Source organism: Schistocerca americana, chromosome 3, assembly GCF_021461395.2.
Source record: "Schistocerca americana isolate TAMUIC-IGC-003095 chromosome 3, iqSchAmer2.1, whole genome shotgun sequence".
NCBI classification, from domain to species: domain Eukaryota; kingdom Metazoa; phylum Arthropoda; class Insecta; order Orthoptera; family Acrididae; genus Schistocerca; species Schistocerca americana.
Genome location: NC_060121.1, coordinates 171,368,549 through 171,385,093, shown reverse-complemented (window position 1 = coordinate 171,385,093; position 16,545 = coordinate 171,368,549). Strand labels below are relative to the sequence as shown.

The 16,545-nt window shown below is 42.8% G+C and overlaps 1 protein-coding gene across 1 annotated transcript in view; it reads right to left on the bottom strand.

Moving 5' to 3' along the window:
• Window positions 1-15,200, bottom strand: part of LOC124605951 (facilitated trehalose transporter Tret1-like) — an 89,885-nt gene extending 74,685 nt beyond the window's left edge. The window contains exon 1 of the mRNA XM_047137912.1: window positions 15,025-15,200. Within this exon, the coding sequence (XP_046993868.1) occupies window positions 15,025-15,200 (176 nt within the window). The remainder of the gene's footprint in view (window positions 1-15,024) is intronic.
• Between the last annotated feature and the right edge of the window lie 1,345 nt (window positions 15,201-16,545).

Below are 16,545 nucleotides of genomic sequence, written 5' to 3'. Positions count from 1 at the left end.
TCACCGGCGCTCTGTTATTTCCACGTTCTCCTTCTCTTTGTTCCTCTCCCGCTGGCACCGTCTCCTTCATTCTTCTCCTTGCACAGTTCTGTCTCTGTCGACTATATTCCACTGCCACTGTGTTCCTCTCATTCTCTCACTACCATTGTCTCCTTCGCTCTTTCTATACAACAACCAATGTCTACTATTCTCTAGTGTTTATTACTTTTACGTCTCTTTCCTACTGCCACTGTCTGCTTCTCCCTCAGTATAAAAAAATTTCGAATATATTCACATGCCAACATTTTTGGGAACAATTTTAAAGGTGCTGAAGAAGGTACCCAGCTTCTCAGTCAGAGTCTGTAAAACAGGAGCATGGACGCCTTTTTTGTGCTTGATTGGAGCATCAGCAGGTCAAGTCAAAAAAATGGCTCTAAGCATTATGGGACTTAACATCTGAGGTCATCAGTCCCCTAGACTTACAACACCTTAAACCTAACTAACCAAAGGACATGACACACATCCATGCCCGAGGCAAGATTCGAACCTGCAACCGTAGCAGCGGCTTGGTTCCGGACTGAAGCGCCTAGAACCACTAGTCCACCGCGGCCGGCTCAGGACAAGACACTCATATGAAAAGAACTTTATAGCTCAGTAAAATTTTGATGGTTTACTTATGTGGTAATGAAATAATGCAAAATTAATTTTATCCCCCAACCGGATTTTACACGCACAAAAAACATGCATGTGCTTCAGTACTGTAACATGGGGTTCCCAGAACCCTTTACATGATAACGAAGACACTGCACAGGATACTTCTACGTGGTACGTCGGTTAATTAACTTTGTTTTCGCCTCGCACGTGATTTTACGTACTTATTCTACGTGCAAGTAGCGTAGCTTTGAAGATATCTTATAAATTTCAGCCATTTGCTGTGCATAGGTGTCTTGGAATCCACCGCTCTGTTTTGGTAACCAAAACCAAGTTTTTGAGGTGTTTCTCGATAGCAGATAAAGATTTTTGAAAAAGAGAAGATGGCACTTCTAGATGAATGTCAGAATATACTGTTAAAACTTTGAGCAATTTGCTGCTTTTAGTTACTTAAATGTCCGCTGCTGATGGTAAAAACATGGCCGAAAACGTTTTTTCGGGTCTTCTCAGGAATCGAAGATGAACTAAATTGTGTATCCATAATCCCCTTAAGGCGCATGTAGATCACATCTACTGGAAAAGGAACCAACCGATTTGTTCCACTTGCCTAAGGTGGAAGAAGTGTGTAATATTCAAACTTTGACTCTGTACTGTATGATGGTAACAACAAGACGAGCCAATCTGTTGGGAACAGAAATGGTCCCTAGCCCAAGGATTATCCATAACACTTTACCACACATTTCTGTATCCATAGAAACCGAGGAATGAGCCCCGAAAAAATCCCGTTTTTATGCGCGGCGTTTTGGAACATACTAGGTAGCGTACCGATAACGCCAAATGCTCATCCAATGCATTAGACTGAAATCAATAGATGAGGCTTGTGGAGGGTGCATATATACAAAAAAGAAAGAAAAAAGGTCCGTGTTTGTTAAGTAATGACGCTATTGAAAACAAATAACGCCACTAATTAAATCACGTTGTGTGCTGCAACTATCAATAGTAAGACCACCGTCTGGCAGATATATCAACGAATCCATACAATTACGTGAGTAATAAATACGCGCCACATAGTTTACGTTCAGAGCACTCTGTCAGACAATTTGGGCACAGATTCGGTTGAAAGAGGGGTTAGTGTTATGGCGTCAGCACGTCCCACCTCACCCAAAGAATATTAAATTCTTAGGAAACTTAAGGAGAATGAAGTAAGATGAAAACCAGCAGTCTCTAAAATACCAAGAAATTCTAGAAATTACAAACTGTGTTTAACAAAAGAAGCTTTCCAGTTGCTCACCTGAAGGTCTGTACACGTACATGGGCTTGTTGCTTGGTCGTCTATAAACGAACATTCCAGCCTCCTACCGACACACCCCTACCATGCAGTGATTTTCGTAGTAGGCTTGCCAATCAACTAAAAACCGATTGGACTATGTCAGTGGATATGGCCATAACGTCAAAGGCAAGTGCCACTGGACGATTCAGCAACAGATTCCACGGCATCCTTGGTTTTTCTACTTGCCGTCCGTGAAAAGAGAAATCGTTGCTTTTAACAGACTAAGACCAGGTCACATGGATACTAATAAAACGAGACTTTTTTAAAAATTAATTCCTTTCACAAACTGTGATTTCTGCTTCATTGATGAGAACATTGTACAAATACGAGTGGCGTTCAGTAACTAATGTAACACGTTTTATACCTGAAAGCTGGGTGGTTTCATTCAGGACTACAATACACCATATTATTGGATAAGGAAGAACATTCCACTAAACTGTCAGCTCCTCTCGGGTGCGTAGACTTGTGTGAGACCTTGCGTTGTCATAGAGAAGGAGAATTTCGTTTGCTTTTTTGTGGTAACACAATACACTTCAGAATTGAATGTTGCGCCAGCAGGGTGGATATCAAACGGAATAACCCTCTTTGAAGTCCCCGAAGACCGTTGCCATGCCTTTACCATCTAAGGGTGTGACTTTGAACTTATTCTTCGGAGGTGAGGCGGTTTGGGGTGAAACCATCGATTGTCGATTTGTTTCCGGTTCGAAGCGATGAACCCATATTTTATCACCTGTAACGATGTTCATTAAAAATTTGTCACTCTCGGCATCATAAAGCTCTAACAATTTCGCACAGATGGTCCTTCGTTGCTCTTTGTGGTCTTCCGTTTGGCGACGAGGAAGCGAGCTGGCACACGCCTTTGAGAACCCCAACTGGTGTAAGAGTGTGTCAGCACTACCAACAGAGACGTCCAGTTGTGCAGCAGAGTGTTTGATTGTGTGTGATACGTCGATCGCCTCGAATGAGAGAGACCGCACGTTTGAAGACTACAGGATTCACAACTTTGTGCCGGCACGCGATGAGATCGGACAGGTTTGCCTGACGTTGTTGTGATTATGACAGATGCCTCGCCCAATGGCTCACCTTGCTTTTCTTCACAGCCAGGTCTCCGTAGACACTCTGCAAACGCCTATGAATATCTGTCATGCTCTGGTTTTCCGCCAAAAGGAACTCAATGACAGCTCTCTGCTTGTAACGCACTTCTCTTACAGAAGGCTGTGTATAGTGCCACCACCTATCGGAACTTTATGAAACTATAGCGGTGAAGTGGGAATACTCCAAGATGCCCCACAACAAATTCCGCGTATATTCAACTGAAACTGACCAAGAAAAAAAGTGTTGTGTTACTTATTGAATTCCCGTCATAGTATTAGAATGTAATGAATACAATCGTTCAAAAACAATAACATTCTGCAATATTTTAAAAATTCAGGACTGTGTTTTTCTTAGAGTAGCTCTTAATTCCATTAACAGGTCCGTTGCCACATGCATTTGCTATTTTATCCGTCTTTGTATAAGGGAAGTTTATAATTTTCTGTTATTTTCTTACATTGCATTATTCCTTATCCCTTTCAGATGCACGTTTTTAAATCTAATCAGAACAATGTCCTTTGTATCATTACGTTAAGTAATTGTGTCTTTTGCAGTGAGTTCTGCCTGAAAGGAAATAAAAAGCATGTAGCCAGGATAATGTGAAGCGGAAACGACTCAAAGAAACAGCACTCCCGTCGTCTACATACTCGTATAACCATAGTCTTTATCGTCCTGTCTACCCGACAGGAGGCCCTAGTCACACGACATTTTATTTACCATAGTCTTTAGACTTTTATTCCTAGTCGTAGTGGTAAGTGAAATACTGGTAATGGTGAGTCCAAACTTCGATTGCACATTGTGTAAATTATGACTCTGTGAAGGTTGAAAATTTGTTGCTTTTATAGGACTTAAATAAATTGCCTGACTCATAAACGTTTTTCTTCTTTCCGCAGTTTGCGGAGGGTCGGCGTGGTTAGAATCGTATTTGGCATACCCTTCATGCCAACACCCCCATACCCCTCCCCCCCCCCCCTATCCCCTGGGACGCAATCAGTGTACCCAGCTGTCTGTGTGTAGTGTAAATCAGGAAATAGTGCGAACGTGTTTCAAATGTCTATGAGTCGTGTAAATGAGGCAGGACACGGGGACCAGCCTGGTATTCACCTACTGGGATGTGGAAAACCACCTAAAAACCACATCCAGGCTGGCCGGCACACCGGCCCTGGTCGTTAATCCGCCGGGCAGATTCTATCCGGGGCCGGTGCGTCTTCCAGAGTCCAGGAAGCAGCGCATTAGTGCTCTCGGCTAGCCTGGCGGGTGTCTGACACATAAATACTACTGAAAATTTTCGAACTAATGCTTTTCGGTAGCCATATTTCTACGAGGGTCGCTCAATAAGTACTGCCCCACATTTTTTTAAAAAAGCCATTAAAATATATAGACAAACATTCTTTTTCGTGCTTCATATTTGATGTTTGTTCTGTGCGCCGGTAACGTTTATAACCGTCTGGCAGATGGCAGATCCGTAGTACTGCGTCAAAAAACCGTCTACATACGATCCACGTTAAAAGCAACGTGCTGTCATTGAATTCTTGTGTGCAGAAAAAGAAACCGTGGTGAACATTCATAAACGTATGTGTGCAGTGTAGGGCGATCCTGCAGCTTGATAGGAGCACAGTTGGGCGATGAGTAAAGAAAGTTACAGCCTCATGTTGAAACAGAGCAGCCACTGCTCCAGACATGCTGAATCCTGCGGGTGGCATTATTCCTGCTGACCTGCGCATCACAATTCGACATTGCCTCTACAGTTGTTGGTTACATTGGAAGTGCGTCTGCAATGATCTAGATCCTCGGATATTCAAAGAGGTGCTCAGATGGGTTCCACGAATGCTCACAGAAGACCACAAAATTAAAAGCAAGGCCATTTCATCTGAATTGCTGGAGCATTTTGAGATCTACGGAGAAGCCTTTCTGTCACGGATCGCTACGGGGGACAAAAGCTGGGTGCACCACTTTACCCCAGTTACAAAAAGGCAGCCCATGGAGTGGCATCATCCATAAACGAAGAAATTCAAGACAACTCCCTCTGCCGGAAAAGTCATGGCGACTGTCTTCTGGGATTTTGATGGCATCATCCTGGTGAATGTGATGCCAAGAGGGTCAACCATTAATTCAGAGGCATACGTGAAGACTCTGAATATACTCAAGAATCGTTTCTGACGCGTTCGATCGAACAAGAATCCAGCAAAAATCTTGCTTTAACACGGTAATGCACGCCCTCACACAAGTCTGAGAACCCAGGAACACATCGCCAAATTGGGTTTGACATCAATGCCTCATTCGCCCTACAGCCGAGACCTGGCACCCTCGGAATTCCATCTCTTTGGCCCGCTTAATGAGTCTCTACGGGGAACACACTTTGAAGATGACGAGAGTGTGAGACATGCAGTGAAAACATAGCTACACTTACAGGACTTTTACCAGCAGGGAATACGTGGTCTTCCACAACGCTGGTGTACGGCCATAGAACGTGATGGAGACCACGTAGAAAAATAGAACATGGACAAGACATGTTGGTGTATATTGCCACCAAATTCTACACTTTACAATAAATATGTTCTGAGAAAAAAATGTGGGGCATTGCTTACTGAATGACCCTCGTGTAAAGTGCAGTTTCTTGGAAGTTGTTCTTTACCGATGTACCATCCACTAGTGTAAACAAATTATTATTATTATTATTATTGTTACATTAGAGTCATTTATATTGTTTATTGTTATCTTCAGCACGTTAAAAGGGGGAATGACCACAAATTCTAACAGTAACAAACTGTGACCTTTACCTCAGCACCGAAGCCTTAACTCGCGCCTGCTTGGACTTGACATTATACGTCCACAATACCTGGTTACGTTCATCATCTTGTTCAGTTAACTTGTATACGTTTCACACAGTTACTGATTTTTATAACTGCACTGATATGAAAGCAGTATTATGAGTAAAGATTTCAGACGTCCTAGACTTTTGTATCTTAAAGAGTCAACCTATAATAGGCAGTCAAATGAAAATGAGAAATATGGAAAAAAGTTCGTAAGCTGTTTGTTATTTCAAAAATAATCGGCATAATTGTTAATAAATTTATCTTACTGTAAAACAAGACGGTCAGTGCCTTCATGGCAAAATTTTTGCGGTTTCATTGTACCCAGGCATACACCTCTTCGTCCGAAACAAATCGAGGCCACGAACGACTTTCTATTGTCTCCAAAAATATTGAAATCGCTTGGGGAGAGATCGGCGCTGTGTGGGCAATGTGTGAGAGCTTCATAGCGAAATTTTCGAAAGTAACCGAAACAACCATGGCAACTTGTGGTCAAGTTCCGAGTATGCTGCAGAAGTCTTGCTGGAAAGCCCTTACATATGCTCGACACAGACCCGATCTCTCCCCATATGATTTCCATATTTTTGGAGCAATGAAGAATTAAATTCGTGGCCATTGATTTTCTTCGGGCGAAGAGGGGCACACCTGGTTACGATCACGGTTTTGTAGGCAACTGCAAATATTTTTCCATGGAGGCACTGACGGGCTTGTCTCGCAGTGGGATAAGTGTATTAACACGTATGGTGATTCGATTACGTTTGAAATAATAAACTGTATACTCACTGTTTTCCTCTATGTTATTTTCATTTGGCTGTTCCTAGTAGCATAATATGTTATTTTTGAAGGAACTGCTTTGATATCTATTTACGACGTCTCTTTTTAGCATATTGGACGCTGTTCAGCTAAGTATACGAAAACGTTTGAACTATTGGTAGGTTTAGTGGTCTCGATTCCGCCAGGAAAAAATGAATGGAAAATCGTCCTATCCGACAAGGGATGGGTTTCTGAGGACTTGAATGGTCACTGTTAGGTGTTACAACTGCAACGGACCAATCACTGACTATCCAGCCATGTGTAGAGCGGAGATTCCCATGTCGGACAGCGTGGTATGAAACGGCAGCGCCGTCGTCGGGGCGCTGTCATTAGTGTGTGCAGCGCTTGTTCAGTTCTGCGCCAACTAGAGCGTGTGACCGCTCTTTACCGTTAACTCGGTACCGTTTGCTTGACGTCGCATCGATTAGAACTGCTCGTATCGTGGACCACCTCTGGCTGTGGATGCGGACTTTGACCAGAGTGGACCGTTTTCACGCAACATTTCTATCACACAATGACGACACGAATGGACCGATGTCGCGTTATAGGGAGTTGTTGCTGTGTTTGTTTTTAGCTCATAAAGTCAGTTTGAATCTGAGCTTCAACACTATCTGATCAGTGATGATGGGACAATCAATTGGTTTTTTAACAATTGATTGGCCAGTCGATTGTTATTTGCCGGTCAGTCAGTTTTGTCAGTCGAATGAAACAACCGAATGACACTAGTATCTGTAGCTACGTCGGATATATGAATTTTTTTTCGCTCAATCTCCATTTATGAGTGATTTCACTTACATAATCTTTCAGCCTTTTTGTTGTGTATGAACCTTGAGTAGAGTTGCCAACTTTTTTAGAGACAAATGATGTACGGTATCTTATTTCAGAGAGAGATAAATGAAAAGTATATGCAGGAAATTTGAGTAAGAACGCTGTCAGTCACAATTTTTTTGTCTTATTAAATTGCGCCATGAACTTCGCTCCCTGTGGGTCCATCTTCAGGTGGATATAGTGTACTACATTTTACATTCGCTCCTTATGAATCCAAATGCTCGTGTAATTTAACAAAACAGGAAAAAATCTTTTTGAAGGTGTTTTCATTCGTACTTCCTGTGTATTGAATATAATAACGCCCACAGCTGCAAAATATGGATAAAATTAAACTAAAAAGTTTATTCCTAAAAATATAGCATTTTCAAGATTTGTGTATTTATTTACTTAAATACCAACTTTTCATACTTCTGGCATTAAATAGGGATTTTTGGTTGGTTGTGAAAGGTTAGTAACTGTTGCCATATTATAAATTTACCTTGAAATAAATGGACTGTCACTTTTTTACTTAAATTTATTGAAGCTCTATTTCTCACTTCCTGCCAGTTTACACACATCACCGATAGTTGTTATTCGCTAAATACTGGGATGACGAGAACAGAAACCATATAAGATATATTTTTTATTGTTTGGTTATTTAATCACTTGCTTTTTAAGCTTGTAGCTTACTACCACTTGTGTCAACCACTTCTTCACGAAAAATATTGGTTATCATTCGTTAATTTTCTTTGAATTTCTTTAACTCATAGTTTGGCAATATAATCATCCTCGCAGGTAATGTACACCGCAGTGAATTTATCTTAATATTAATTCTTATCCGGTTATAAGTTTTCTTTGAGTCCCTCGCGACTGAGCGTTCCAGACTTTAATCCTGACACAATGTCCAGTAGTATATAAACGCCCATCCACAAACATGGACAAAAAACTGCTACTTATTGGCATTAAATGCTTGTAAAATGTAAAAATCGAAACGATAATAACAGTGACGGTATGCGCTAGCAAAATGCAGTAAACAATAGTGATTTCAACAACGCCAAAACAATCGAATGTTTCCGCTCAGAACTGAATGCGCCGGGGATGAGGTGGCTTCAGTTGTCGCTCCCAGGGGTCCATATGGGTGGGGGTGCGAATGGGGTTACAGACCGTTCACAGTGATGGCTGGAAATAAGACTTTATCTGTGAAACTGAAGTCGCAATGTGTGAATGTTCTTCATGCCCGTGAAACACTATACCTGGTAACGTTTTTAAGGCACAGGTTTGTGTGCATTGGCATGATTTGCTCATACAGAGCCGGTAATTCTCTGCACAATATTTTTAGTTTTCACATAAATAAATAGCTGAATAAGTGTTTAAGGGCTAGATTCCAACGATTTTTAATTAATAGACATCATCACGCTTTTTCAGTGAAACGGAAGGCAAACAGTCGCTAAAATATGGCAATGTATTTCGCAGACGGGAACTTTAGTGCTCAACTTTGTACCCCCAATGATACATAAGCCTAATAAGTTACATGTTAATTACATCATCCGCAGCAGTATCTTAACCAGTTTTAAATGATGAAAAGAAAAATTGGTCTATCCCATTATCACTAAATAAATATCTATAATGCTTATTTTAACTTTGGCGTACATCCAAGTGGTACCCGAGGGGGTGGGTCCAAAGTCTGGGGCTATGTGTACCCCAGTTGTAAGCCACTGCTTTAATTCATCTAAAGAAAGTGCTACTGATTAGTTTCACTCAGAAGATTGAATGAATAGCTCAGTTACCTAAAACACTAAACAGTGGCTTCAGTTGCAAGAACGAATGTATCGTTCAGCCGATAGAAGAAAAAGTTGTTTCACTTGAAAAAAAAAAAAAAAAGGATGAATAATTGAGACAACGCGCAAAATTACAACGGAATGTATCGACTGTTTTCATTCTGTTGCTCTCACAGACTGGTTTCACTTGGCAGAGATAATAATCCAGCCGATACATGAAATTACAACCAACTGAAACGACTGTTTTCATTCGGGGGCTCCCACACGATTGTTTCGTTTAAAATAATGAATGAATAATTCGACTGACAATTGAAACTACAACACTCTGAGTAGACTGTTTTCCGACAAGGGATTATTTTCATTCGGTCGTTCCCATCATTGCACGTCAGTGCTGTATCTAGGCAATATGCACTTCGAACTTTATTTGTATCTCTTTATTTCTAATTCGCTGGTTTAAGTTATTCTTGAGACAGACAGGGAAATGTGCGCTAACTGCTTGTTTAATTGAAAATAATGTTATGCACCAGCCCGAAAACTGGTTCCATAAACTCTGCTAAGGTATTAATCTGAACAGGTACGCTACAGAGTTGGCACAAACGATTCGCTGGCCGTCGTTTTCAAGCCATCCTATTCTAAAGAAAGAAGGGAGATAGTTTACGGTTTGACATTCCGTCGACAATGATGTCATTAGAGGCTAAGCACATGCACTTTTTGAGGAGAAAGAAAGAAGGAAATCCACCAAGCCCATTTCAAATGGACTACCCTTAAGTTCGCCTTTATTGATTTTATAAAATCGTAGGAAGCCTAAATCTAGATGATCGTTCGCGAATTTGAAATACGCTCTCTCATTCGAGAGTACGGTGTGGGAACCACAACGCCAGCTCGCTGAAACATCACATGGTGTTTCGCGGTCACTGTGATTCCAGTTATACGGCGACGGTGTCTTATGATTTTTTAAGTATACTATGTCAGCTCGCGCTATTATTTATATGACGAGTTAGGAAGACGATTAATTATACCGGCACGTGTCCAAAATGCTACCAGCACAAACGTTTCTAAATATATATTGTTTAGTTGTTTGCTTTTTATATTTATCTCGTGATTCGGAAATGATTCAGAATAGAGCAAATTTCTACTTTAGTTTGCCTCCTGGAAATTATAACAGGATGACGTAATGCGTGGTTGGGAAGCTGCCACAAGGAACATCAGGATTTGACGTCCGGTAGGTGACGAAATGATTAAAGATAGAGCCCAAACTCGGATTGGACAAGGAGTGGGACGAAAACCGGTCGCATCCTTTTCAGGGTAGGGAAGTTGAACCGTCATCTTCTCGAATACCAAACCAGTGAATTACAATTGTGACCTCTCGCTTTCTGGGGAAGCTGCTGTGAGTAGACTGAAAATATAGACTACATCTGTGGGCGAAACGTCAAAAGCGGTCAATTTACAGGTCTCCGTGTCCACGGGGTAGAGGCTGCCTCGTAAAGCGGAGATGGCGGGTCCCATTCCTGACCCGTACTTAGGTAATATTGTGGGTTTTATGGATGAGAATACTGCACCCTCCGTAGGAATATAAAATGAAAGGCAGAAAAGTTTAACACTGAACAAAGTAAGCAATGTTTTGTCAAAAGCATTCAGAGAGGCAGTCATAAACTGGGAAGACATCAAGAAAGCTTAGGAAAGACGCTCTTGTGCCTAGGAGATTATCAAAGTCAAATCGTCTTTTATGTATCAGGAACAAGAAGTTCGTTGATTTGAAGTTGGTCGATCGCCTTGAATATGAGAGCACGCTCGTTCCAACACCGCAGGAGTCACAGCTGTGTGCGGCTGGCTGGCAAGCGGGAGATCGTCAAGGTTTGCGCGACCTTGTTGCGATGGTGACTGACGCCTCGCACAACTACTCATCGTGCTTTTGTCCACTGCCAGGTCTCCACAGACAGTCTGCAACAGCCTATGAATACAACCAAAGCTCTGGTTCTCCGCCAAAAGAAACTCAGGCAGCTCTTTTCTTCGAACGCACCTCCGTTACAGACACTAGTTTGAAGGCTATGTATAGCGCCACCACCTATCAGAACTTCATTAAACTACGTGGGCTGAAGCGGCAGTATACCACCATGCCCCACAACAGGTTCCGCATTTTTGAAACCGAAATTCGCCGAAAAAAAAAAGTGTTGCATTACTTACTGAACGTCCCTTGTAATTATAGCATACACAGAGACCATGAAGCAGTCACTCTATCAGCACCCAATACTTGAATGGAGCGGGAAGAAACTGTAACACGCGATACAAGGAGAAGAACCATCTGCGATGCATTTCACTTTGGCTTGAAAAGTATGCCTGTGGATGTAAACGTAAATGCAATGCCAAAAAGGAAGCTTGCTCTCTACGGGTACACGTCATAATAGAGCCGAAACAGACTAGCCATGTCAATTTTTATCTATTATCTGATCAAAGTATAGTATACGGACTGACTGTTAGTTAAGTTCTTTAAGAATCGGAGACACAAATGAAGACATCCAGGTACGCGACCTTTTCAAGTTGAAACTTAGAACACACCTGCTTTTCCAATAAAACCCAAAACTGGAAAACTCACAGATAATGGGCTCAAGAAAGAAAGGAGATGCAGTGAATGTGAAAGCGTGATTACTGGCATAAGCTGTTGCCAGCAAACCAGTTGGTAAAGATGAAGCAGGAAGATCGATAAGTACGCGCCAGATCAAGTGCGCCTATCATGAGGGAGGCCAGAGACACATCGGCAAGCAACACGCCGCCAACGTCCTCTCGGCAGTACGTTTAGGTCACTGCAGCTGACTGGAGGACCTCACTGACTCACACTTCCAGTTGGGCATCTGTCAGTTTATTGCAGAGCGCACTCCGATCACGTCGCAGGTTACGACAGTACATAGTGACCAGATTAGTGAAGATACTGGCACTGAAACGTAAGTTTGAAACAACAAGATACCGATATTGTCTGCAAGAGGACTATTACTGATGAGCTTGTACCACAGAACACGGACTCTTTTCTTGTTAAGTAAATGTTCATGTAAATAAAGAACTGTATTAATCTACATATGCATTTGTGTTGTAGAAACAGAATACCAGCCGCCCATAACAACATCCTCACCCTTGCTTTCTTGCATTACAAGACTCTACAGTGGCGACGGGGATACTACAACTAAAATGTTAAGGAAAGATGCAATCGGTCCACAGCTGGTCGAAACGAACGAAGGTACAGAAAAAAGTCTATAATGCGTGTATTCAAAGACAAGCAGGTTTTAGTTCTGATGTCTAAAGAGGTTGCGGGGGGAAAAATGGTGGCTTGTTAAGGTTCCGTACCTCAATCGGTAAAAACGGATCCCGTGTAGGATCACTTTGTTGTCCGTCTGTCCTTCTGACAGTTCAAAACCATTTTCCTCAGGAACGGGTAGACGTATTAAGTTGAAACTGATGATTAAGGTATTCGATCGCTTGTCGATGTAATGCAGTGAGGCTTCTGTTAGTGTAATAAAAGTATACGGTCGTTCATGTTATATACTTTGACACTCGCAAACTCACTCATCAAAACCCACAGAGTCCTTCCTGTTGACATAGAATCATGAAATTTAACAAGAAACTAGGTATCAGAGTACAACTAAAGAAGAAAATCTGAAAATTTTAATTTGTCAATTATCAGACTGCCAGTCTTTGCGTCCGCCTGTTAAGAGCCCTGTTTCTCAGTAACAGGTAGAGATAGTTGAAATTTATGTCACGTACTACAGCCTACAGTCACTTGGTGGTGTCGTACATGTAAGCTTCTAAGTCAATGCAATCAAAAGATGCGGTCATTTATATCATATATTTTGATACTCGCAAATTCACTTATCAGAACCTTTGGGGTCCTTCCCGTTGACCTAGAATTATGAAACTGGGCAAGGAGCAAAGTTTCACAGTAAAACCAAAGCAAAAAAATCGAAAGTTTAATTTGTAATTATGTCACACGAAAAAATTTTTTTTGCTTTTGTTAACAGACCGTCTGTCTGTCCGTCCGTTTTTCTCGGGAACGGAAAGACGTATTAAGTCGAAATTTGTATCACATACTAACAGGATGTAGACGAAGATGAAATCGAAGATATGATATTGCGTGAAGAGTTTGACAGAGCACTGAAAGATCTAAGTCGAAACATAGCCGCGGGAGTAGACAACATTCCATTAGAACTACTGACAGCCTTGGGAGAGTGAGTCCTGAGAAAACTCTACCATCTGGTGAGCAAAATGTATGAAACAGGTGAAATACCCTCAGACTTCAAGAAGCATATAATAATTCCAATCCCAAAGAAAGCAGGTATCGACAGATGTGAAAATTACTGAACTATCAGTTTAATATGTCACAGCTGCAAAATACTAACTCGAATTCTTTACAGACGAATGGAAAAACTGGTTGAAGCCGACCTCGGGGAAGATTAGTTTGGATTCCACAGAAATGTTGGAACACGTGAGGCAATACTGACCCTACGACTTATCTTAGAAGAAAGATTAAGGAAAGGCAAACCTACGTTTCTAGCATTTGTAGACTTAGAGAAAGCTTTTGACAATGTTGACTGGAATACTCTCCTTCAAATTATCAAGGTGGCAGGGGTAAAATACAGGGAGCGAAAGGATATTTACAATTTGTACAGAAAGAAGATTGCAGTTATAGTAGTCGATGGGCATGAAAGGGAAGAAATGGTTGGGAAGGGAGTGAGACAGGGTTGTATCCTATTCCTGATCTTATTCAATCTGTATATTCAGCAAGCAGTAAAGGAAACAAAAAGAAATATTTGGAGTAGGAATTAAAATCCATGGAGAAGAAATAAAAATTTCGAGGTTTGTCGATGACATTGTAATTCTGTCAGAGACAGCAAACGACGCAGAAGAGCAGTTGAACGGAATGGACAGTGTCTTGAAAGGAGGATATAAGATGAACATCATCAAAAGCAAAACGAGGATAATGGAATGTAGCCTAGTTAAATCAGGTGATGCTGAGGGAATTGGGTTGGATCAGTTTTGCTATTTGGAGAGCAAAATAACTGATGAAGGTCGAAGTAGATAGGATATAAAATGTAGACTGTCTATGGCAAGGAAAGCTTTTCTGAAGAGAAATTTGTTAACATCGAGTATAGATTTAAGTGTAAGGAAGTCTTTTCTGAAAGTATTTGTATGGAGTGAAACACTGACGATAAATTATCCAGAACGAGAATAAAAACTTTAGAAATATCGTGCTACAGAAGAATGCTGAAGATTAGATGGGTATATCATGTAATGAATGAGGAGGTACTGAACAGAAGTGAGGAGAAGAGGAATTTTTGGCACAGCTTGACTAGAAGGAGGGATCGGTTGGTAGGACACGTCCTGAGGCATCAAGGGAACACCAATTTAGTACTGAAGGGAAGCGTGGAGGATAAAAATCGTAGAGGGAGACCAAGAGATGAATACACTAAGCAGATTCAGAAGGATGTAGGATGGAGTAGTTACTCAGAGATGAAGAAGCTTGCAAAGGATAGAGTAGCATGGAGAGCTGCATCAAACCAGTCTCTGGGCTGAAGACCACAACAACATATCCATTTCCTGCACCAGATGTTACGAGTATATTTGTCTTTCGGAACGTCGCTAACAATTGAGAACTGACGCGACCAGAAATCAGAGAAGATTTTATTCCAGATGAAAGTGATATTCTGTCCTGCTGAGGATGTCTCTCCCATTAGGTTGTCGGACGGAGGGCGCTGCAGATTCGATGTACTCGTACCTCAGCAACAAGGGCGCGCGCTCGCCCTTGGAGCCCGCGCGCGCCAGGAAGCTGCCTTTCTTCCACATGGCTGCCCGCTGCCCGCCGCTCAGCGCCAGAAGACGACAGGGCTCGTCCAAGCCGCACGCGGACCTGCCGTCGAGACGAGCACTGCCCCCGTGTTTAGATGCGGTCATGCCTCTCTGGAGCCCAGCCAATAAGCTGGAGCCGCAGCCAATACACTCACGTGCCTTGTTTACACGCCTACTTCCTCCAGTGGTCTCGTTCACAAAGCACACGCCTCCTCGTATCCCTCCGTCCTCCCAGCAGTCCAAGCCAAGGCACGCTCCCGGCTCCGTCTCCTCAAGCTCCTTTCTGGCCGTACGTGGGGTCTGGACCCCTCCACCATCCTCCACATCTATAAATCCCTCATCCGCCCTATCCTCTGCTACGCCCATCCTGCCTGGCTCTCCGCCCCTCCTACCTTTTACAAATCCCTTCAAATCCTTGAACGCGATGCTCTCCACCTCGCCTATCGTATCCGACTCCCCTCCTCCACGCGGATCCTGTACGATCTTATTCCATTCCCCCACCTCCTCCTCTTCCTCGAATGCATACGGATCCTATACACCTACCGTAAACTAGATCCCCCTCACGCGCTTGTCTCTCACATCCTCTCCGACCCCCGTCCGCTGCCGCACCTGTATTTCCCCGTCCCACCTGCTCTCCATCTCTCCACTCTCCATGCCCTCTCCCAAGGTGGCTTCCGCCAGCTTCCCCTCCCTGATGATGCCCTCCTCCCCTCCATCTACCCCTCCTATCAACTTTGATCCTCCCCTCCCACTTCCTGTGTCCTTTCCTTAGGGCACCCTCTCTCCCTTCTCTCTCCTTCCCTCCATCCTCCCTTCCTCCCCTGGGCTTTCTCAACCCCCTCCTACCTTCATTCCTCCCCCCCCCCCCAACTTCCCCTGCCATTGGCATCTCTGCTCTCCTCTCTCCCTCCTCCACCACCTTCCTCCCCTCTTGGCAGGTCGCCGGACTCGCACAGGCTAAGTGAACATTCGCGCGCCGGAGATCATCGCCATCATTAGTGTCTGTGCCGTCGTGATTGTGATTTAGTGTTTTTCGCCGCCACGCTCCTCGTTCACTTGTACCGTCTCATTCATCAGTGTTTGTGTGCAGTGCCGACAGTATTTTCGTGTGTTTACGTCGAGTGTGAACGGCTTCATGTTTTTTATTTTATTGTATCTCCTGTTTTTTAACCTCCGATTTGTTACTTTTCTGTCTTCTTTTTCTCAATTATTGTAGTTCTTCTGGCTGAAGAGCGGAGTAGATGTAATCCGCTGCCAGCCCGCCTTTGTATAAGGTGAACAAATAACAATAAAGAAAAAAAAACTCCGTCCTCCCAGAGTCCCCAGTTTCAAGGTCAGCGCTCTCGACTTTGAGCTGTTTGGTACATCAATGGAAAGACACGATTGCGTCCGGCTACCCGATAGCGGTTCTTGGCTTAGGTATAAGACTGTACCACAAATATCACGTAGA